Source organism: Trifolium pratense, linkage group LG5, assembly GCF_020283565.1.
Source record: "Trifolium pratense cultivar HEN17-A07 linkage group LG5, ARS_RC_1.1, whole genome shotgun sequence".
NCBI lineage: Eukaryota > Viridiplantae > Streptophyta > Magnoliopsida > Fabales > Fabaceae > Trifolium > Trifolium pratense.
The window spans coordinates 54,635,550-54,658,039 of NC_060063.1; the positions used below are offsets into that span (position 1 = coordinate 54,635,550).

At 33.3% G+C, this 22,490-nt stretch overlaps 2 protein-coding genes across 3 annotated transcripts in view; both read left to right on the plus strand.

Moving 5' to 3' along the window:
* The window catches only part of LOC123883243 (midasin-like), a 40,441-nt gene extending 26,635 nt beyond the window's left edge, over positions 1-13,806 (plus strand). The window contains exons 46-77 of one of the 2 annotated variants that reach the window (XM_045931986.1): positions 138-251; positions 1,532-1,681; positions 2,492-2,671; positions 2,753-2,935; positions 3,035-3,136; positions 3,237-3,461; positions 3,554-3,676; positions 4,198-4,279; positions 4,386-4,516; positions 4,627-4,791; positions 5,008-5,083; positions 5,164-5,276; positions 5,848-5,930; positions 6,033-6,146; positions 6,278-6,355; positions 6,442-6,598; positions 7,377-7,465; positions 7,551-7,663; positions 7,741-7,991; positions 8,110-8,358; positions 8,715-8,936; positions 9,056-9,214; positions 9,303-9,524; positions 9,607-9,948; positions 10,025-10,171; positions 10,301-10,507; positions 10,607-12,331; positions 12,448-12,729; positions 12,844-13,023; positions 13,104-13,202; positions 13,280-13,405; positions 13,505-13,806. In XM_045931986.1, the coding sequence (XP_045787942.1) occupies positions 138-251; positions 1,532-1,681; positions 2,492-2,671; positions 2,753-2,935; positions 3,035-3,136; positions 3,237-3,461; positions 3,554-3,676; positions 4,198-4,279; positions 4,386-4,516; positions 4,627-4,791; positions 5,008-5,083; positions 5,164-5,276; positions 5,848-5,930; positions 6,033-6,146; positions 6,278-6,355; positions 6,442-6,598; positions 7,377-7,465; positions 7,551-7,663; positions 7,741-7,991; positions 8,110-8,358; positions 8,715-8,936; positions 9,056-9,214; positions 9,303-9,524; positions 9,607-9,948; positions 10,025-10,171; positions 10,301-10,507; positions 10,607-12,331; positions 12,448-12,729; positions 12,844-13,023; positions 13,104-13,202; positions 13,280-13,405; positions 13,505-13,543 (6,528 nt within the window). In that variant the 3' untranslated portion in view covers positions 13,544-13,806. Of the gene's footprint in view, positions 1-137; positions 252-1,531; positions 1,682-2,491; positions 2,672-2,752; positions 2,936-3,034; positions 3,137-3,236; positions 3,462-3,553; positions 3,677-4,197; positions 4,280-4,385; positions 4,517-4,626; positions 4,792-5,007; positions 5,084-5,163; positions 5,277-5,847; positions 5,931-6,032; positions 6,147-6,277; positions 6,356-6,441; positions 6,599-7,376; positions 7,466-7,550; positions 7,664-7,740; positions 7,992-8,109; positions 8,359-8,714; positions 8,937-9,055; positions 9,215-9,302; positions 9,525-9,606; positions 9,949-10,024; positions 10,172-10,300; positions 10,508-10,606; positions 12,332-12,447; positions 13,024-13,103; positions 13,203-13,279; positions 13,406-13,504 lie in introns of both variants that reach the window. The other variant, XM_045931985.1, reaches the window with a different exon arrangement.
* Positions 13,807-14,800: 994 nt separating this feature from the next.
* On the plus strand, positions 14,801-17,104 carry LOC123886910. Its single transcript, XM_045936181.1, has 7 exons — positions 14,801-14,896; positions 15,918-16,079; positions 16,162-16,257; positions 16,441-16,590; positions 16,670-16,750; positions 16,837-16,986; positions 17,069-17,104. Exons 1-7 carry the CDS (start codon positions 14,801-14,803, stop codon positions 17,102-17,104), a joined length of 771 nt encoding a protein of 256 aa, XP_045792137.1.
* Positions 17,105-22,490: the final 5,386 nt, after the last annotated feature.

Sequence of the window (22,490 nt, forward strand, 5' to 3'; positions counted from 1 at the left end):
TCTATTATATTATGCTCTTCCTTGTTTAGTGTTTACTACGTCATCCTGTATTTTTCATCATCTATCACAATTCTTGACTGAAATAGCTCTGTACATCTCTTGAGAAATTTAGTTTGTATTTATTAAATTATTTTCAGGTGCGGAAAGAGTGTGGGTATTTAGCAGGACAGTTTTTGACAGTAGAAGCTGATAAAAGGAAAGCTGAACGGCTAGAAAAGCTTCAAGCAGAGCGTAAAAAGCTGCAAAGAAAGGTTTTTATATTATTATCTCTTGATTGTCTATCTAGTTATTTGAACTATTTTCCTTATGCATATTTAATTATAGATTTTATGATGGAATATGGATGTTTGAGTATAAACTCAGTATTTTTATTAAATGATGCCTGTTTATTGTTGTTGATAGTTTGTGTGAAGTGCATTGAATATTTAATCTTGGCTGATATGAAGTATTTGCAAAATATAAATGGCACCTCATCTCTAAATTATAGCTTGGTCATACCGAGTTCTTGATTTCTGCATATGGTTTTCTCTAGTTGCAACTACCCATTTTTTCCTTTGTCGTATTTCCTCCTCTATAGTTGCAACTACCCATTAGTTATTGCTGGCAATATCACATGGCAATGTGTTCTGGTGCCTTTATAGTTGAACTTTGCTCAGTCTTTTACCTCTGGGCTAGGCAGTGCAAAATTGTTAGTAACAACAACAAAAGTCAAGCCTTGTCTCACCTGGCAGTCAGCAAGTTGGATCAAACAATGTTGTATTTTAATGTCACATGTTATGTTCCCATATAGACCATGCATTATTTTATTATCCTCTAATTGGTCAATTCTCTTGAAAGTGCTTTTATGAGTTCTCTACCCTGATGTATAATTACCTATATTGAAACTTAAATCTTTTCTGTAATGGGAGCTACTATCCCAAATTTCTCTCCAATGATTGCATATTTAATTGAACCTTGTCTTGCAACACCGAGCTTACTTCATTGGTGGCTTTTTACTGCCCGACATCCTTTATAGTATTGCAGGTCCTATAGTTTTTTACCTTCGAGTTTTGGTTAAAGCTTGAGTGTACTTTTTCTATCGCACATCAGACACTAAATATTCCTCCATTTCATCTGCTCATTTTCGATCCTCTTGGTTTACACCCTCATGTTCTCATCATTTTGTATGATAGACCCAAGGGACATGAAAATGTCATACTTGTCTTATTGTACTATCACCAGATTTCATTTCCTATTTGGGAGTAGTATGGTTTTTTGCTAAATTATTATTAATGTATGTTATCACTAAATTTGTTAAAATAGAAAATTGGGCTTATTCTTTTGTCCAATTACCAGCATTACTCGCATATGTTTGCAGAGTATGCTGGTGTTATTAATGCGTTATTATTTTCTTCGAGCATATCCTTTAAACCTTTTTCCCTGTTTCTATCTGTAATTTGACTGGAAATGCGAAAATTATCTTGCTTTATGTCTGTGGGAGTGCTTCATTGCTGTTTTCCATTACTTATAAATATATTTGTCTTGTACTCAGATTGTGTTTCGCTCTGAATCCTGGAAATACAAGAAGTTAATGAATGAATGCGATGAGTTTCTCAAACATGTTGCTGCTTTGGAAGTTCTGGTCGGTAATTTTGAAGCAGAGGATCTACAACAGGTTATCGACCGCACTCACAGTTGGCAGGTAACTTTCTAGGAATGTCATTAAGGTTGAATTAATTTGGAATACTATGTATAAATATTTATTTTTCTCATTTAAATGTTAGTATTATAGCTTATGGTCATACGACTATGATAAATGCATATTTTGTTTGTAATATTTGAAGAAAATATATTTTATTTAAGGGTCTTGCTAATGTGTGCCCTAAGGGCACATGTTAAGGAACCCAAAAGTAGAATTATTGTATTGGAAAATGCAATATTTTGACTTTTGAAAAGTGAAATACACAACTTTTAAAAAGAATATTTCTATATTAAGTTGCTTATCATGTGCCCTTAGGACACATTTTAGCTTTTGCCTTTATTTAAATCATCTTGCTATCAGTAGATTTAAAAATATAATAAACTGATAGTAAGATTATCTTATTCATAAAAAAAATAGAAGTTATCAAACTTAATTATATTTTGAAGTGATAAAGTAATGGAATTCAATATATAGTAGTGTTTAGATTTAATGGAAACGTAAGAGAAGTTATACGAGCTAAAAATCTTAAATGCAAATACTTGAACCCTCTCTTAGTGTTTGTTTTGAGACTAACTTGCCACCTAAGTAATGAGATGATCCCTAGTACTACTACTTGAAACTAAATAAAGTCTATCATGGTACAAAACGGATGAGAGTTAAAAAACAAGTAGAAGCAGATTTTTCATTGGCAAATTTGAAAATAATGACCTTTTGTCATTTTCTTAGAACCACCTCTCCGGATAGAAGGCTGTAGTGAAAGTTATTATCCTTGTACTGTCATTTATCTTTATTTCTGGTTTTGAATTCCAGGAAACAGCAATGTGTTTCATTAATCGATTGACGGATGAGTACACAGCATATAATGACATTATTCAACCCATTCAAGTCGCTGTGTATGAGATGAAATTTGGGTTATCACTGGTTCTGTCAAGCACCTTGGAGAAAGAATATTTGAGAAAAGTTGGGCATGAAAACATCAACCTGATTATGGTAACTTTGTCATTTATTGAATACTTGCATGTATAAATTCATTTATATTCTATTTGGAAGCCGACATTATGAACTTTTCAGGAAATGATATATGTACTTATGCGCTTCCCCCGAGCTGTGTCATGCAAGTTCATTTCCATTGAGTATGTTGGATTAGACTGGCATCCATCATACAAGCTAGATTTTGGGGAAGACTTTAATTTGAATATGGGTTTGATGGAAAGGCTTAATAATCTTTCAAGTGGCGTTTCTACAGATAAGAAGGTAAGTTAATTATCGGATTAGATTCTATTTCTAATATAATAATATGGATTGTGCAAGTTTTGTTTTGTTAATTAGCGTGTATTTGAATTTTGAAAACAGGTATCTGTGATGCGATATAGAGCTGCCATCTATTGGAACATTCTCGTTCAAATTGCATATTCTATATCAAATGCAAAAATAATCGACCGTGAATCTTATATGGTCAGTGTCCATGCTCTGGTTTTTTGTGCCGACCGATTCATTTTTATTTGAATCTGTTGAAATAATAATTTGCTTATAACTCCATATATTTCTCTACCAGCATTTGCAAGAGATATTTTACGAGTTTGCCAGCCTTTGGATGAGTATGAAAGGTTATGCAAAATCAAAAAGCGAATATGATGCTCAACAGTTCAAGTTTAAGTCTCGAGCATTCCAAATTGAGAGTGTTATTGATGTTGAAATACCAGCTCTTGCAAATTCAAGTGCAACTGAAGCATTTTCTGAATGGAAAGAATTTTCTTATGAAGAAAAATCCACGGACAAAGTAAGATTGTTTTTTTATGCTAAATGTATGTTCTTAATTAATTGATTCCATCTTCTATGTATTAGTCATCTGAAATCTGTTCAATTAATCAGATGGAATCCTCAGAGGAATATGAAATATCGGACGAAGAATGGAAGTACCTGGAAGAGTCTATCCTCGACAATGTGGTTCTCATTCACACTCAGTTATTTGGATCTGGTGATCTAGTCCAAGATGTGAGTCTATGTAGCCTTGGCTTCTATAGAAGTTAGAATATGATTTGCAATTTGGGGTTGAAAGATTTGTATGACTTATTGACTTCTTTATAAGTTAGAATATGATTTGCAATTTGGCGTTGTAAACATAATCGAGTCTTATATATAATGATCTCCATGGCTGTATATTAGATGATTTTTTGTGAAATACATTTCGTGGTTAATAACCCAGATTTCGAGCTTCATTGGCTACTGGTTCAAAATATTGACTTTTATGGGTTGGCCATAATCTAACACTGATTTGTATTTCAAAATAAATTCATCAAGATTAGAGTGGTTTGTTTTCTTGTATTTTAATATATATATTTTGATATTTTTTTTTTTAACGATCACGCCAAGTGAGTTATATGACTTTTATATAATATGTGCTGATCATTTGTTTTTAGTGGTCGTCCTTCTTTCCTAGTGCTTTTTTTTTTGTTTAATTTTTTTTTTTATTTTGCAGTATTTTTTTTGTCTCATAATAATGACTTTTTTTTCAGCCCGGAATCTTCAAAATTTCTGACGAAGATCGGTTGCATTCCTTCAGCGAGTCATATAAATTGGGTATCAATTTAATCAAAGGTAATAATAACTTCTGATTATGATTTCCACTTTGTATCTGGGCACTGCTTATGACTTTATATTATATTTTCTATTTTCTAATTCTTAATTTTTTTCTTCTGCTCAGGTGTCCACTCTCCAAATTTGGCCAGTTTAGATGCTAAACTGATTCCAGAACATTTATTTTATCTCTGTATTGACTATAGAAGAAAGTTTCTTTCGTCATCCAAATCAGCTAATAGATTCAATTTTTATAAGGTGTTTCTCAGTTCTGTTTTTTTGATATTTTAGATCCTTGGACATCCTTCTCTTCCTCTTTTAATGGTTGCCTCATGGCATGTGCATTTTTTTTTGTTTTTATGGATCAGGATTCAAATGCTCATGAGATTGAACAAATGCTGAAGGTACTTGCACCACTAAGACAGCAGGTTTTCTCTCTTCTAAATGAGTGGGAAGAACAGAATGATCTTCAGAAATTTCTGGATGTCATTGACATGCTCCTGACTCTTCCATCTGATATCCCTCTAGCGAAGGTAGTTATTAATTACTGAATAGACTCCGATCTTTTACTACAGTTGATTTCCTATTGTAGAGATTAATAGAATTTGAAAAGTGTGTGAACCTCTATTGCTAATGAAATTGTCATATACTTATATGCAGTAGCACACTTTTCCTTTATATATATATAGATATAATAGAAAGCAAATTGATTTCATCCATGACTCGTCTGTCTATTCTTTCCTCTTTAGGTTTTTTCGGGGTTGCAGTTTTTACTTCACAAGGCTCAAGTTATGCAAGAAAATAATTCAAAGTTCTCCTTCTCAAGTACGAATTTTCTTTCAATTAATGTAGCTACAATGGTCTGCATCATGTTTTACTAATTTTATGGTTTTAATGACCTGTAGATCAGTTGAAATCTGTTTTTGATCTGATGTCATCATGGCAAAAGATGGAACTGGGTTCTTGGCCCACACTGCTTGATGAGGTGATAGATCAATATGAGAACAATGCTAAAAAAGTAAGTGGCATGTCCTTCATTTTTGTTATATTTGTATTGTAGGACTTTATAATGGTTTGTAGCCTGATATCTTTATAGTACTAGGTCACTTTTGAAATGATAAGTTATGATAAGAACCAAAAACACGCTAGTGATGGCCCTGCTAGGAATTTCGTTTCCCATTTTAAGCGGGTTGGCCATATCAAGAATTTTTAAATCTCTCCAATGACTGCACCTATTGCTCTTTGATTTTATCTGGAAAGGAAAAATGAAGAGAAATAAGAATAATAGCAAAACTTAAATATGGAAAATGATGAAAAACAGGAGAGTGGGTGGGTTGTATGGTTAATAATAATTTGATAATCAGGAACCAATACCTAGAGTGTGATTTTAATACTTGACTTGCTAATCTAGTGCATTAAATTATCATTAGCTTCTTTTGCTGGTTGTATTAAAATAACGACGCATAAAGTTATTATAAATGTATTTCAGAACTAGGGAAAGTTGTTCATTTACTTCATTCTCTTTGGTGATATCCTCATTTATTTTATGTCGCAATAGCTTATTTCTTGTTGTCCCACTCTTGTTGTAGTTGTGGTTTCCTCTATACTCGCTTCTTCTACCCAGTACTTCTGATATTCCATCCAGTACTTCTGATCAAGCAATTGTCCAAAGGTAAGTTATAATTAAGATTCAACCTGGCAATTTGACGTTTCATCTGTTAGATTTTGTGGCTTGTTTTCTGGAGTAACTTTTTTCCCCATATGAATCTTGTAGCCTGGAGGACTACATTCAGACCTCCAGTATTGGGGAATTCGGGAAACGTCTTCAGCTTCTTTATGCTTTCCTTGGTCAAAACCATATGAGTGCATGCCTGAAAAATAATTCCAGGTATATGTAAAAACAATGAAAGTGCTTATCGAAGCCAGTAGATAATTTGTTGCAAATCTTTAGTATTCTGTGAAATTACTTTTATATGCGAATATAATACGAAGTTTTTTCTTCATTGCTGAACACTGCAGTCGTCCTTGTTGGATGGAACAGTCAACATTCTTGTTCTTGTACAATATTTTTGGATATTACGTGCAGTTCTTACCAATGTGAGTTCCTTTTGGTTTTTGTTTGTCCAATTTATTGTCTTTTGGTCTCTTTATGCATGTGAATTCATAATTATGCAACTGTGCAGTGTATCGAAGTACATTGATGCTAGTAGGAAAGAAATTTTAATTGAACTGAAAGAATTGGTGAAACTATGTCGATGGGAGCATGATAAGAGTTATTCATCAATTGAAAACTTGAAAAAGAGTCGGCAGAAGCTGAAAAAACTTATACAGAAGTATACCGTAAGTATCAAAGCTTTCTATTTGGTTATGTAAAAACAGATGTGATAATTAGGATTGATCTTTTTACCATATTTCACTGTGCCTGCCCTTGGTTTAGTTTTATATGTGAACTATTGGCTAATCTAATAATTGAGTGAGCTCAGCCTCTTTTGTAATTTATCAAGAATCTTGTTTTGAATTTCATGTTTGTGATACATTGTTCAAGTTCTTACGTATTCAGTATGTAATTTTCATGTTAGATCTCTGTCTACATATGTTTCTGTATAGCTTTATTGGATTCGTATAGGGTTTTGGTTCCTCACAATTTTAAAACATCATTGAATCTAAATAAATTTTAATATTAATACAAAAATTTTAAATTTAATGAGATATTAAATAACTTTTTATTAGTATATCTGGAAACAAATTTCTAATCCTATCCTGTTGATTTCTAGCACAACCCTTCTCTCAAGATACAAAATTTTAACCAAATGAACACAATAAGATAGGACACATAGTAGAGTTATACAATCATGTTGTCTAAACAAGCACCAAGTTTAGACAGGATATGATAACTTATAATTTTTATTTCTGTTAGGCAAATGTAGTAAGTAGTTGTTAGATTAGGTTTATTTTATGCTATATGATATATTTATTTTTATCTTCACTTTCAATTTCATATATATATATATAGCATTTTTGGAGCGTGAGCAGTTCTTGTATTAGTGTCTTCATAATTTGTATTTTCAGTAGTTGTTTAAATATTGTTTTATATGTTGCTCTTTTCTTATTGTTGAAGGATATTCTGCAAGAATCTTTTCAAAATGTTCTACATAGAGGTTCAATCAGTAACGCTTCTGATTTGCCATTGTTCAGTGATGAAAACAGGTTATCTTATCTAACAGCTTATGGTCTTGCTGTAGTTTAATATTTTTTAGTTTTCTATTTAAGTTGTTGGAACTTGCTGGTGTAGGTCAATGTGGTTTGAAAACTGCAGCATGGCGCTAGACAATGCTTTTCAGAATTTGCATCTTAAGAAAACATCAGCATATGATGTTTTGATTTTACAGCAGAAAAATGTTGAAGGTTTTTTTTTTCTTCTTTTTTTGTCACTTTCTTTTTGGTGTTCCTAGTTTTTTTTGGTCTGATTTGTTTCTTGTTAGGAAATTCTGAGAAACTGGCATTTTGTACCGATATTGGAAGCATATTGAGATCTTGTGATTCCCAGCATACACTTTACCTGGAAGGATGGAAAGATGCATGGCATACGGTTGAAAATATTTATATTAAAGCAGTGGATTCCGGTAACGTTTGGAAGGACGATAAGCATGGTCAAAGGAAGAGAAGAACTTTGTCTGATCTTCTCGACCTTTTAAGAAGTAGTGGGTTGCCTCCCAACAAGTTAACTGATAAGGTGGTTTAATGTTTAGCTGTTTCTTTTCATGAATGTCTAGATTATTTATTAAGAATTGGTAAAATTATTTGTTTTTTCTTATTTTTCTTCCTACCCTTTTACTTAAACAAAAACACAGGACCAGCGTAAAGATTGGTGGTTCCTTGAGCTTTCTGGGAACATGCAATGTCTACTTCTAGAAAATAGTAGATTCGCTAGTCCATCATCCTTGGAAATTGATGTTAAAGTCAAAGATATTGATGTCCCTGAAGAAAGCTCGCTTAGGGAGTGGAAGACAGCTATTGAGCATTACTTTAAGAGTGTTACGTCTGTGCTTCTTCTGCAGGAGACATGCCAAAATCCTCATAAAGATATAACTCTTGAACAGGTAAACATATTTTTCCTAAATATTGGTAGAGCAAGGTCTCTGATTTGTTTCATTTAAATTTTTTAACATCATAATAGTTTCTTTATTCTTTTCCCTTGGTAGTTTCATTTTGATTTTTTCCAGATTGTTCTACATTTTCTTCTTTTCATTGTATATCATCACCGTGCTACTTTTCTTTGCATTGTAAATGATTAGTTCTTTAACTATGGAATTTTTCATGTCTATTTAATTGCTTTCATCATTATCTCAATCGTAGGACTGGATATCATGACCCACTTCTTTCTGTGTGCCTTCTGAGTGTTTTTTATTTATTGTCGTGCATTTGATATATTGAATGTGAACTTGGTTCTCTGTAGGTTAATAGGTCCAGTTCTTTCGTCAGTCAGCTTGTCCAGATACAAAAGAAGCAACTTGCGGATGCCAGTGCATTTGGCGAGAAATTGAAATGCTTTAGAGAATGTGCATCTACTATGGGAAAGTTGTTTTCATTTTCCTCTCCCACTAATAACAATACAAGTTATATGTGCTCTATTGTTCCGAATCAGCTTGCTACTTACAAATGCATGTGGCAACAGAAGGTAAAATTGTGATTATAATTTTATTTGGATGCTTGTATTTCCTATAGTGTTTTAAGCATCTGATGTTAATTATATTTATACATTTTATATATATATATATTTTATATTTTATTATGCAGCAATTATTTGATAGTCTGTGTGCTGTATCAAATGGAGAATTACTCTTACTAAGGACAATAGTAAATAGCCATTTAAACACTTGTCAAAGAACAAGACCTTCAGTGAGTGAGATGACTGCTTCCATTGAAGAATTCTTACCAGTGTTCTGTAAATCAAAGGTGAATATATAATGGTTTTTGGTTGTGAACTGCTTTAAATTTGCAATACTTACATATGGCCTTACATTTATGGAAAACATAATTACAGGAATCCTTGGATTGTTACCTAATTGGGGGGTCGAAAGCTGTCACTGCAGTTGCTTCTTCATGTCTTTTTGTTGTTACTCAAGAAATGGAGCAGCTGGTATATGAAAATTTCAAGGTGATAAAGGATTTTAAGAATGATTTTCTTGTACCACAAGAGCAGGGTACAGATAGCAGCTCAGTTAAAAATGTTCTGATTCATCATTTTCAAGAAATAATTAACAAGGTATTTAACCTTTGGACTTAACCTTCTGAAGTCCAGTAATTTGAATGAGAAACCTGGGATTAATAAATATTATTCTTTTCAGGCAAAAATAATTGAGGAAGAATTTACCACTGCAATAAAGGCAAATTCTAGTCCTGTAGATTCATCTGAGAAGGACCGTTTTTGCAAAAGACAGTGTGCGGAGCCTAATACTAAGTTTGATAAAGCCCTCGAGTCCACATATAAACACATTGCATCGGTGTTGCAGAATTTATGTTCCCCATGCACTATCCCTAGTGTTGAAGAGCCCATGAAAAAAATTGGTTCAGGGAAAGTGCTATTTGACGGTTCATGGAAAGTGCTATTTGACTCATTTGAATCGTTTACCTCAAATCTTGACATCAACATGCTATGTGATGATCTTTTAAAAACAATCACTTTTGGGGTAGGTTTTGTTAAATCGCAGGTTATTTTAATTCTTCCTTGCTAGGTGACTAAAATGATGATATGTTTGCTTGTAGGAGGATCTGGTGAATTGTTGTGACAATAAAATTTGCAGTCATTCTTGCAAAGTAGGAGTTCATTTTCAAAATCTTCATATGCTCGTGGATCTATTACTGAAATTCAGTGACGAGCTCTTGAAAAATTTCTTAGCTATGCACAGATCAGTAAGCTTAATACTCATTTACCTCTCTCCGATAGCATGAATATGTTATGTAATTGGCATATTATGTAACTTTTTTAGTAACTTACTGTTGTTTGAGTTGGATAATCTAATTCTGTATATCGATTTGCAGGTAGCAGTAACAACTCATGTGATTGCAAATGTTCTAGTTTCTTTATTTTCAAAAGGTTTTGGAACATCAGCAGAAAACAATGAGGAAGATGGAACCGTCAATACATCTGAAGATGCAACTGGGACTGGCATGGGGGAAGGTGTTGGATTAAATGATGTCAGTGATCAGATCACTGATGAAGATCAGCTGCTGGGAACACGTGAACAGGTTAGTTTTGGGCCTTCTATTTTGTATTATTTGGTAAGTTTTGCCTATCAAATATGGATTCTTAAGCCATGTATCATCGTTCTTTTGTCAATGCTGCAGCAAAAGGAAAAGCAAGAGGACTCCAACGAAGTGCCAAGTAGCAATAAAGAAGGCATTGAGATGGATCAGGATTTTCAGGCTGATGCAGTAAGCCTCAGTGAGGAGTCTAGTGAAAATGAAGACTGTGATGGTGAGAATGAGGAGCTTGAGTCTGAAATGGGTCCGACGGGACCAGATAGTGAAGCAGTTGGAGAGAAAATTTGGGATCAGAATGAAGATGAGGCTCCTAAAGATACAAAAGAAAAGTTTGAATCAGGACCTTCAGTTAAGGATAAAGACGGAAGCAACAAGGAGTTAAGAGCCAAGGATGACTCTACCATCAATGAAGCTGGGGACGATAGTTGTGATGAAGGTGATGCTCAGAATGATGAAGCTGTAAACCAGAATGAATTTGATGATGAAGAAAATGCAGAAGAGGTAAATATGGACATAGAAGAAGCATATTCTGATGCTACTGGATTGAAGCCAGATGAACCAGATCATTCTTCTGACCTGGAGATGGATTTGAATGCAAATGAAGATGTGGATCCTGTTGAAGAGGGAGATCCGGAAGGGGGGCAGAATGATTCAGCTGAGAATGAGAACCAGGATAATGAGACATGCCCACCTGATGAGATTATGGAAGAAGCATGTACTGAAGTTGATGTTTCTTCTGAAAAAGATGATCTAGGTCAGGAAAATCAAGAGAATGGTGACATGAATTCCGCGGAACCAAAGAAAGATACATCTGAATCTTCTGATGTGGTTAATGCACAAGTTTCTCCTGTTGATTTAGCATCACAGTCCAAGAGTGATTTGCAGACATCTGGTTCCGAAAATATAGCATCAGAGTCAAATTGGTCAAATAGCCATCATGACTTTGACAACCCTGCTCTCACGGGAGGCTTTCCTTCTAGCGATATGTCTGAGATGGATCTTAAGATGTCAGACTCCTCAAATACTGGGGGATATAGTAAATCTCAACCTAAATCAAACCGTCCACAGCACGATCATTCATTTTCTCAAGAAAAACAAACTAATCCTTCCCGAAGTACAGGGGATGCACTTGATTTAAGGAAAGAAAGAATAAATGTATCTGGCGATCTCCCTGAGGATAACCTAGAGAATCATGGTGACATGGATGATGATAATGCCGATGAGTATGGATATGTTTCTGAATTTGAAAAGGGGACAACTCAGGCTTTGGGACCTGCAACGTTGGAACAGGTTGATAGAAACATTGATGGTGATATGCTGGATACTGAAGGTCGTGTTGGAGAAGATGCAAATTTGCAGTTTGAGAAGGAGAAATCAGAAATAGATTCTGTAAGTAATTCTTCCTTACTCCCCAGAAATGAAAAAAGGGATCAATCGAATATGCCAGCCACAGCGAAGTCTCAAGATGATGGATACGTGAATCCTCTTGCTAGTGCAAATATTGATCCTGAAAGTCGTTCGGAAGATGTAGTTTCTATCAGTAGATCATACTTGAGTGAGAACACACATAAATTAAGCCAACTTTCTGTACATGGTGTGCATGATGAGGAATTGGGAAATTGCCATGAACCTTGCGACGTTCCTGATCATGTCAAAGATATTGCTGCTGCTCTCTGGAGAAGATTTGAACTTAGCACTACAAAGTTATCTCAGGAATTGGCTGAGCAGTTGCGTCTTGTATTGGAGCCCACGGTGGCCAGCAAACTCCAAGGGTATTATAAAACAGGAAGAAGGATACATATGAAAAAGGTAGCTGATGTGTTCTTAATTCTTATTAATATGTATGAGCCTTATAATAAATAGTATGCATCTGTTGATGAATTCTTGGTGCTTACCCTCTTCCTTTACCTTTTAAAAAATGCAAGGTAATACAATTCATAGCAAGTTATTTCCGTATGGATTTAATATGGCTTAGGCGGACCAGACCCAACAAACGTGATTACCAAGTCGTGATTGCTGTTGATGATTCACGTAGCATGTCGGAGAGCTGCTGTGGTGATGTTGCAATTGAAGCTTTGGTTACAGTATGTCGTGCTGTTTCTCAACTCGAAATGGGGAGCTTGGCCGTTGCGAGCTTCGGAACAAAAGGGAACATAAATTTGCTGCATGATTTTGATAGGCCATTCACTGGAGAGGCTGGGGTTAAGGTTAGCAGGATTTATACAAGTCTAATTTTTTTTCTCCCTTTTTTGACCTTGATATGTGTTCATTTGTTGACTATGTTGAAAGTATCTGATTGTTTGTTTTTGACTGAGGAACAGATGATCTCCAATTTGACGTTCCAGCAAGAGAATACCATTGCCGATGAACCAGTTGTTGATCTGCTGAAATTTTTGACCAACAAGCTAGATGCTGCAGTTGTAAAAGCACGTCTTCCGTCTGGACATAACCCCCTACAGCAACTTGTTTTAATAATTGCAGATGGTCGTTTTCATGAAAAGGTATATGATTAACAATCTGGCTGTCTCATTATATATATTCATAACTTTTGCCCTCTTTTATTCAATTGTATCTTTTTCAGGAAAACTTAAAGCGGTGTGTTCGAGATGCAATAGCCAGTAATCGAATGGTTGCTTTCTTGCTTCTTGACAACTCTCAGGACTCAATAATGGATCTCATGGTATTTATTCACTGGCACAAGTAATTTTTATGATATATACTTTTTCTTTTACCTAACCTTGACTTTCTGCACAACAGGAAGCATCCTTTGAGGGCGGAAAGATGAAATTTTCTAAGTACATGGATTCCTTTCCCTTTCCCTATTATATTGTTTTGAGGAACATTGAAGCACTGCCTAGGACCCTTGCAAACCTACTGAGACAGGTAAGTTTGAGTTCTTCCGCCTTTTCTCGAGTTAGAATAAGTCGAAAAGAAAGTATTATTACTAAAATAATGTGTTATATTTTGTTGTGTTTATTTCAGTGGTTGGAGCTTATGCAGTATTCAAATTCAAATTACTGAGTGTGGTTTTGAAGACTCATTGAAGACATTAAAAATCCATTTGAGTTCAAGAATGCAGATTTATATTGAAGTGGGATTAGAAAAAGTTATTGGGTTACTTGGGTCTGAAATATTTTTGTATATGAAAAGTACACGAAATTGTATAGTAATTAATAACAATTCCACAGTTGTACAATCCAATGTACTGATTCTACTCCAATTAATAACAATTATTCAGTTGTAACCAATTTGTTACCAACAATTATCATGTTTGCTGCATTCAATGAAATCTTACCAGTTCCACTCCATCGTTACTTCTCTTCACTTTACTGCCTCTTCAACTTTGTCCTCGTAATGACAAGACAATATCTTCTTATGTGTATTTTATTGTTTGTTTAACTTTTTTAATAAATATTATTTTTAGGTAGCATTTTTAAAAAGTATTTCAGATGTATTCGTTAGTAAGCCAAAAAAAAACATTTTATTGTCTATTCCTAGGCAAACTTCTAACCGCTCCATCCACTTTTTATCGTCATTAGTACGTAGTATAGTATAACAATAATATTAGCGTAAGTAGTAGTAGTTTTTTTATTTTTTACGTAAATCAGATATCATTTGCGTGTAACAGTGAGATCTTTAACTAATTCATCGAGTCTTGTGAGACCTAAATGAGCGGCAAATTATTTTGAGGTGGCTATGTTTTCTTATTAGTAATCTTTTGACAAAGGCCAAGTATTCACCGAGATTGTCGATAGCTAATCTCTTCGACAAAGAATGTGGTGTAGACCATTACTAGGGTCTTTGGTCTATCCATGTTTTTTCATCCACAATGCTCAAATTCGAGTACTAACTGTAAGATATTTGAGTCATATCTACTCGGAGCAAGTTAATGTTGTTTGAGGACTTAGGAGGCTTTGTTTATGGTTTATTTTGAATCTGGATTCATGGGGTTGGATGAAATTTAAAACTTGGAAGTTCCGTTGTCGAAAGTAGGTTTTTTGGAAGGAGATGAGCTTCTGTTTGTCTTTGAAAGAGGAAAAACAGTATCAAGTTTGTCCTTTATCTTTAAAAATGTTTACACGTTTGAACGAACTTTCGTTCTTAATCCATCCAGTGTCTATTTGTGGTGCTGAGTTGTGAAACATTCTTTGTAACAAATATGAAAGTTGTCTCAACCGGTTAAAGATAAAAGGTCAAGTTATTGTCATAGCTTTGGAAACCTGAACTTGGTACGATGCTTGGTACAACTTCCCAAGAAACTGTCCATTGAAAAATCTTATGGATCCATATTGCAATCAATATAATCTGGATGTTAGTCAAGTTGGTTTTTTGTTTGATGGGCGTTTCGTCCAAGCCAAGCAGACTCCACACGAGGTTTGTGTTTGTCAACATCTGTTCATTATTATTTCATTTAAATTTTAAATGTTAGGTATATTCTTATAATAATGATTGTCTGATTGTCATAATTCTTGGTTTTCTGCTACAAATTATATTTGATGCAGCTGGGAATTGAAGATGGCGATGAAAAGACATGTTTAGTGGTTATGATTAAATGCTTGTCATGCTTCATTTTAGATGAAATTAGTTTAACTTTGGAGTACTAGGCTGGCTAATCAATGCATAATATATGTACCTTCTATTTTCTAGCAATATTATGCAGCAGTTTCAGCTGGAGTTTGCACTTCCTAATTAATTAATCTTAGTTAATACTAGTATAATCTTAGTTTTTGTTAGACGATTTAATGATTGTAAGCCGGTTTGTATCAATGACTTATTTGAGTTTATAGATTGATCAGATGTTTTTGTGAGATGAGAGAATTTATATATATATAAAAAAAAAAACAATTTATGACATTTGGTAAGCTGTTTTCAACTTATTTTCATAAGTTTTCCAAGATAGTTTAAAGGAAGGACTTATTGAAGGATTTCAAATTAGTCTTAGATCATAGATACATGATTATAGCATATCTACTTCAATTAAATAGATCAAAGAAATGAATTGTGTAGATTGTAGTATGAGATTTTGATTGAGAGAAGTAACTGGGGTTGAAAGCTCTTCTACCTCTCACCGATGAGATAGAGTAGTTATCAGAATGTGTATCTTAACCTGATGGGATGGTTAACATATATACTCATCAGTGGAGGCAGGAACCTCTCAACAGGCTTACTATGAGAAACGGCCCAACCCATCACGGCCCGTTCCTAAACACAGCCCATTAATAAATATCCATTTAATTATAAACTTTAGTGCAATATTATAATTAGAATATAAATAAATAGTTGATATAATAATTTATTATTTTAATTGTTGATTAAGGTTAATCCATAAAATCCAACACTTATAGCTTATGTTATAAGGTGTTTTCAACTAATGTATGGATTTTGGATAATGTAGGATGGGAAAGCAATTTTTGTTTGTATTTTTGTTTGTATTGACAGAAGCACTCAATTGAAAACGCTAGTGAAGGCTTACTGTGATCATCATTCCGTAGATCTTAACTCGGTTACTTTCTGGTTTGATGGGAATCAACTCCAGGGAGATCATTCTCACGCTGAGGTTCGTGTTTACCGACATTTGCTCATTGTTTTGCTTTTGTTCTGTTAATCATTGGTTAATGACTTCAAAATGTATTTTGTAGCAGCTGCATATGAATGATGGGGATGAAATAGATGTCATCTTCTATGATCCGAATGCTTACGTCAAGCTCAAAGTCAGCCTCAATTTCAAGGGCAAGGTTTGTTCTTAGATCAATAATCATTCGATTATTATATTCAACAGAAAGTAGTTTCAAACTGAACTGAATTTTCAATAGAAAGTGTCATTCGATTAGTCTTTGTTACCGTTATAACTCAGTATACTTAAACTTAGTGGTATGTTATCTATATATAAGATAATTTGTGGATTTTGAATGATGTAGATTGAGAATGAGTATTTCTCCAACGTTCGTAGAAGCAATCAATTGAAAAATCTTATGGATGATTATTGTCGTCGATATTGGTTGGATATTGATGGAGTTGCTTTTCTCTTTAACGGCTGTCTCCTCCGGGCTGAGCAGACTCCTGACGAGGTTTGTGTTTGCTGAGACTTTTTCATTCTTTTTATGACCGTTATATTCTTGGTTTATGACTTAAAATGTTTTTTTGTAGCTGCAATTGGTGAACGGCGATGAGATAGATGTCGTTTTCTATGATCAACTTGCACGCATGAAACTGAAGGTCAAGTGTCAGGTTCGTCACATACTTGATTTTTTTTTTTTTTATAGTCGAATGTTAGTATGCTAGTTATGTTAATTTGTGGTTTCTTGATGTTGTAGGATGAGAATGAAATATTCTTTTCGATTAACAAAAGCACTCAACTGAAAAAGCTCATGAATGCATACTGTGATCATCATTCCGTAGATTTCAGCTCTATTGATTTTCTGTATAATGAGCATCGCGTACCAGCAGAGCAGTCTCCAGACGAGGTTCGTGTTAGCCAACATCTTTTCATTGTTTATTTCAAGACTAGTTATTTGCTTAATGCCTTGAAAATATGTTTTGTTTCAGATGCAAATGGAGGATGGAGATGATCAGATGAAATAGGTGCTACTTGTATGGTCAGAGCAGATGCATCATCCTCAACGTTACAGGCCAACAAGTTAGTCTTTTCCTACAAATTTTTTTATCTTTTTTTCATCTAAAGTTGGTTCATGTTATTTCCATGTTTGATTTGTGACACTAGTTACCAACGCGGTTGTGGACACTTCTGCAACTTTAATATTGTGGACGTATCACATGATTTGGTTCAAATTTTGAAACCATGATGAGAGGTATTGTGCTAATTTGGGTATGGCGGAATTTAGATACCGTAGGTTGAGTTTGAAGGTTTGTTTAGGATCAATAGAAGCACTCGGTTGAAAATGCTTATGGATGTGTATTGCCGTCGGTATTGTTTTGATTTCAACGAAGATGCTTTTCTGTTCAATGGACGACTCATCGAGGCAGATCAGACTCCCGATGAGGTTTGTGTTCGTCAACAAGTATTCATTATTTCATTTCTTCATTTCATGCCATATTCTTTGTTGGTTTACTAATTGAATCAAAATTATATTTGATGCAGCTGAAATGGTTTTAGCTTTTAGTGACTATGTGGATTTAGTTTTTTGCTGGGATAAGCTATTTAATGCATTGATTTCTTGGCATTGGAATTGGAATTAGTTTTTTTGGTTGGAATAGGCTATTTTGCTGCATTGATCTTGTGTTTGATGGCATTTTAATTGGAAAACTAGTTTTTTGTTGGGATATACTAATCAATGTCTTTTCTATTATTTACTGATATATTATACTGTCTTTTCATTTTAAACCCCTTATTTATTTATTTTTGCATCACTAGCCCTTTTTTTTTTGTATCGCTAGCCTATTTTGCTGCTCATAAATGATCTAATAATCCGACAAATACTTATCAGTTAGTGGTAGCTACTAGTGACATTATTGGAGTGACATGAATTCAAACCCAGGATTCCACGTTTTTCCATATTTAAATGTGTGAGTCTTGTCATTAGACTACTTGTTATGTTCAAATAGCAGCCCTCAAAATATTATATACGTAAACTCACTTGCACACTAAATTTTGTACATTTCATTTATAACAATATGAATGAGAGGTCCTATGTTCGAACCTTAAGTATAATTTCACTTTATAAAAGATAATACAAAATAATAAAGAGCAAAACTAAGAGCAATGTTCCCAAGCCAAATGGCTAGAGCTATTAACATAACTACGTTTTGTACCATAAGATGACCAATTAAATAAAGAAAATGAATAAGGGAAGTAAATAACCACAAAAAATAAAAGAACAAGAAGCACAAGGATTAAAGTTGTGAAACTTTTCTCTTCAGCTTCAGAAGCCATTTGATAGAAAGATATTAACATGTCAAAAAGAGATAGTAAACTAGAACCATAGATTAGCATTCCCAAGACTAGTAACATTAGAGATGGTAACAATGGTGATGGACCTTCCATGTTATGTTACTATATGATTATAATGTTGAAATAATAAATGCATGATAGAAATAGTTTATGTTCAAATGTTGCATCACATACTATATGCAGTTACCAATTAATTTAATCTTACTATTTGTTTATTTTTTATATCAATCCGTGATATATAATCAACTTGTAAGGTGGCAATTCACAAGAAACAGTAGTACATTTGAAATCAAGACAAACAACAAACAAAGACTAGATTAAATCTAGACATTACAAATTAAAGACTATTTCAATTTAAGGTTATTTAGTAGTAATCAAGTACCTAGTAGTTCAAAAATGAAATACTAGATACTAGCCTCAAAATGAAATAGTCTACTAACTAAAAAAAAAAAAGAAAAAAGAAAGATAGTCTACTGTTGTTTGTTGTGGTGGCAGGCTCATAAATTATTAATTATTCATATGAGAGGTTGCCAAAGCATGTTTGTTGTCGACAAGAACTTGGCGCTGTTTTACCAGTTCATCAAGCTCCTCCATTGCAGTAGTCATCCTAGCTTCAATTTCCTCCCTATTAGGGGATTAACAGCATCCAACCTTAGTTGATTTATCATTCTGCCCTTGCAATCAATTAAGGAATCAATTCCTTGGATCTTCAAATTAAATTCTTCGAGTGTCTTTAACATTGCATTGTCGGCCATTTTGAAAAGTTTGTGTTTTAGAGAATTAGAGAAGTAAGAAGAATAAAGATTGTGAGCTATCCTATATCCTTACGTCCCTTTTATAATAGAAGACATGCATGACGTGTATTAAGTCATGTATATATATAATAAATACGGACATTCCCTGCCTCGAAACTTAATGTAACTCAAATATACTTATAATACATTATCAAAAAAAAAATATATACTTATAATTCATATTTATCCTTTTTGAAATATAACACATGTAATTATCCGCGAACTCAAATGAAGTCGAATACCAGCTAAAAAAGTTTACGTCGAATTCTCGAGTTGAATTTTGATTTGAAAATAAATTGAACCTAACGAGCCGAATGCAGCCGAGTGTTAAGGTAAACCAAATTTTATCGAGTCAAGTCCGAGTGAGTTTAACTCGACTCATTTTTAATTTATTTTTTTTGGTTTAAAAAGTCATTAGATTTGTTAATAATAATATTTTGATCTTGATGATCGATCGAACCTACTAAATAATTTATAAAATTTAACCCGTACACAAAATTTAAAATAATAATGTATATAATTCAACATAACAAAACAAAGTTACGTTATTTTTAGTCTGATTGTTCAGTCTCACTTAATTTAAGTAATAATTACTGATTAACAATTTGAATATCGACAATTTAATGTTTCAATCTTAACTAGTAACCTCTACACAAAAACTACTCCATTGATTTTGGTTTATTTTTTGTTTTGTTATTATATAACTGATATTGTTGATAAAAATTGATGCATGTTTCATGAAGAAGATGAAAAAGTAACTAACAAAAGAAAACAAATTAGATATTTTAATACCACAACTTATAACAACAAACGGTAGTACATTTGAAATCAAGACAAACAACAAACAAAAACTAGATTAAATCTAGACATTACAAATTAAAGACTATTTCAATTCAAGGTTATTTAGTAGTAATCAAGTACCTAGTTGTTAAAAAATGAAATACTAGATACTAGCCTCAAAATGAAATAGTCTACTAACTAAAAAAGAAAAAAAAAAGAAAAAGAAAGATAGTCTACTATTGTTTGTTGTGGTTGCTGGATCTCAAGCTCATATATTATTAATTATTCATATGAGCGGTTGCCAAAGCATGTTTGTTGTCAACAAGAACTTTGCGCTGTTTTACCAGTTCATCAAGCTCCTCTATTGCAGTAGTCATCCTAGCTTCAATTTCCTCCCTATTGGGGGGATTAACAACATCCAACCTTAATTGATTTATCATTCTGCCCTTGCAATCAATTAAGGAATCAATTCCTTGGATCTTCAAATTAAATTCTTCGAGTGTCTTTAACATTGCATTGTCGGCCATTTTGAAAAGTTTGTGTTTTAGAGAATTAGAGAAGTAAGAAGAAATAAAGATATATTGTGACCTATCCTATATCCTTACTTCCCTTTTATAGAAGACACATGCATGACGTGTGTGCGCGTGCGTTCGCGTGGGCGTGCGTGTATTAATTAAAATAAATAAATAAAATAATAATGTAGGTAACTCAACATTACAAAACAAAGTTGTTTTTAGTCTCGAAAACTCAACAAATAGACTCGAAAACTCCACAAATAAAACTATTTGTTAATAATATTTTGATTTTGATGATCAATCAAACCTAATAAATAATTTAATAAAATTAAACCTTTACAAAAAATTTAAAATAATAATGTATGTAACTCAACATAACAAAATAAAGTTGTTTTTAGTTTGATTGTTCAGTCTCACTTAATTTAAGTAATAATTACTGATTAACAATTTGAATATTGATAATTTAAGTACTACTAGTAACCTCTACAAAAACCACTCCATTCGTTTTGGTTTATTTTTTGTTTTGTTATTATATAATTGATATTGTTGATATAAAAAAAAATTGAAAGAAGATGAAGAAGTAACTAACAAAAGAAAACAAATTAGATATTTTAACAGCACAACTAATAACAACAAACAGTAGTACATGTGATTCCAAATTTGTATGGGACTGACATACTTTACTTGGCGGTGGTCGTCCTCACGACCGTGGGAATTCGCTAACCGCATCTACTTTGGAGAATGAGAATCTATTGAAGTCGGTGTATCATGTGATTCCAAATCATTTCCCCCTCTCTGTTTGGGTTAGAATTGATGAATTCTTGACTTCAACTTCAGGAAGAATGACCATTTTTAACTCTAGTAGCAGGTTTGTTCATTAATTGTTTTCCATTGATCCATATATAGCTTAAGTTACTAATGTTACTTTTAACTTTTTTATTTATCTTTCTTTTCTACGATTTGAAGCGGCTCAAATTCTAAAGCGAGATTGCCTTCAAGAGCTCCAGTTGGACGATCTACATAAACTGTTGGAGATAATCATAATGAAGAAACTGATTCAATTTGGTGGTCGACAGCCCAAAATCTCGGTCACTGAAATCATTGATGGCAGCGGCCGCCTCTGAACATACATGTTTTTTTTTTTTTTTTAATCCAATCATATGATATTTTTGTTGTTGAAGTCCTGCATGTATATGTATGATAGCAACTTCAAATAGTTTTTCAATTTTCCTTCAACCATATATATATATATATAATGGTAGAGTTTAAGAGGGCGTTGTATGGTCGGCAATTTAAGTAACAATTACTGATTAACAATTTGAATATCGACAATTTAATGTTTCAATCTTAACTAGTAACCTCTACACGAAAACTACTCCGTTAGTTTTGGTTTAAATTTTTTTTTGTTTTGTTATTATATAATTGATATTGTTGATAAAAAAAATTAAATTGATGCATATTTCATGAAAAAAATGAAGAAGTAACTAACAAAAGAAAACAAATTAGATATTTTAACAGCACAACTAATAACAACAAACAGTAGTACATGTGATTCCAAATTTGTATGGGACTGACATACTTTACTTTGCGGTGGTCGTCCTCACGATCGTGGGAATTCGCTAACCGCATCTACTTTTGAGAATGAGAATCTATTGAAATCTGTGTATCATGTGATTCCAAATCATTTCCCCCTCTCTATTTGGGTTAGAATTGATTAATTCTTAGCTTCAACTTCAGGAAGAATGACAATTTTTAACTCTATTAGCAGGTTTGTTTATTACTTGTTTTCCGTAGGTCCATATATAGCTTAAGTTACTATTGTTACTTTTAACTTTTTTATTTATCTTTCTTTTATTAGATTTGAAGCGGCTCAAATTCTAAAGCGAGATTGCCTTCAAGAGCTCCTGCTGGACGATCTACATAAACTGTTGGAGATAATCATAATGAAGAAACTGATTCAATTTGGTGGT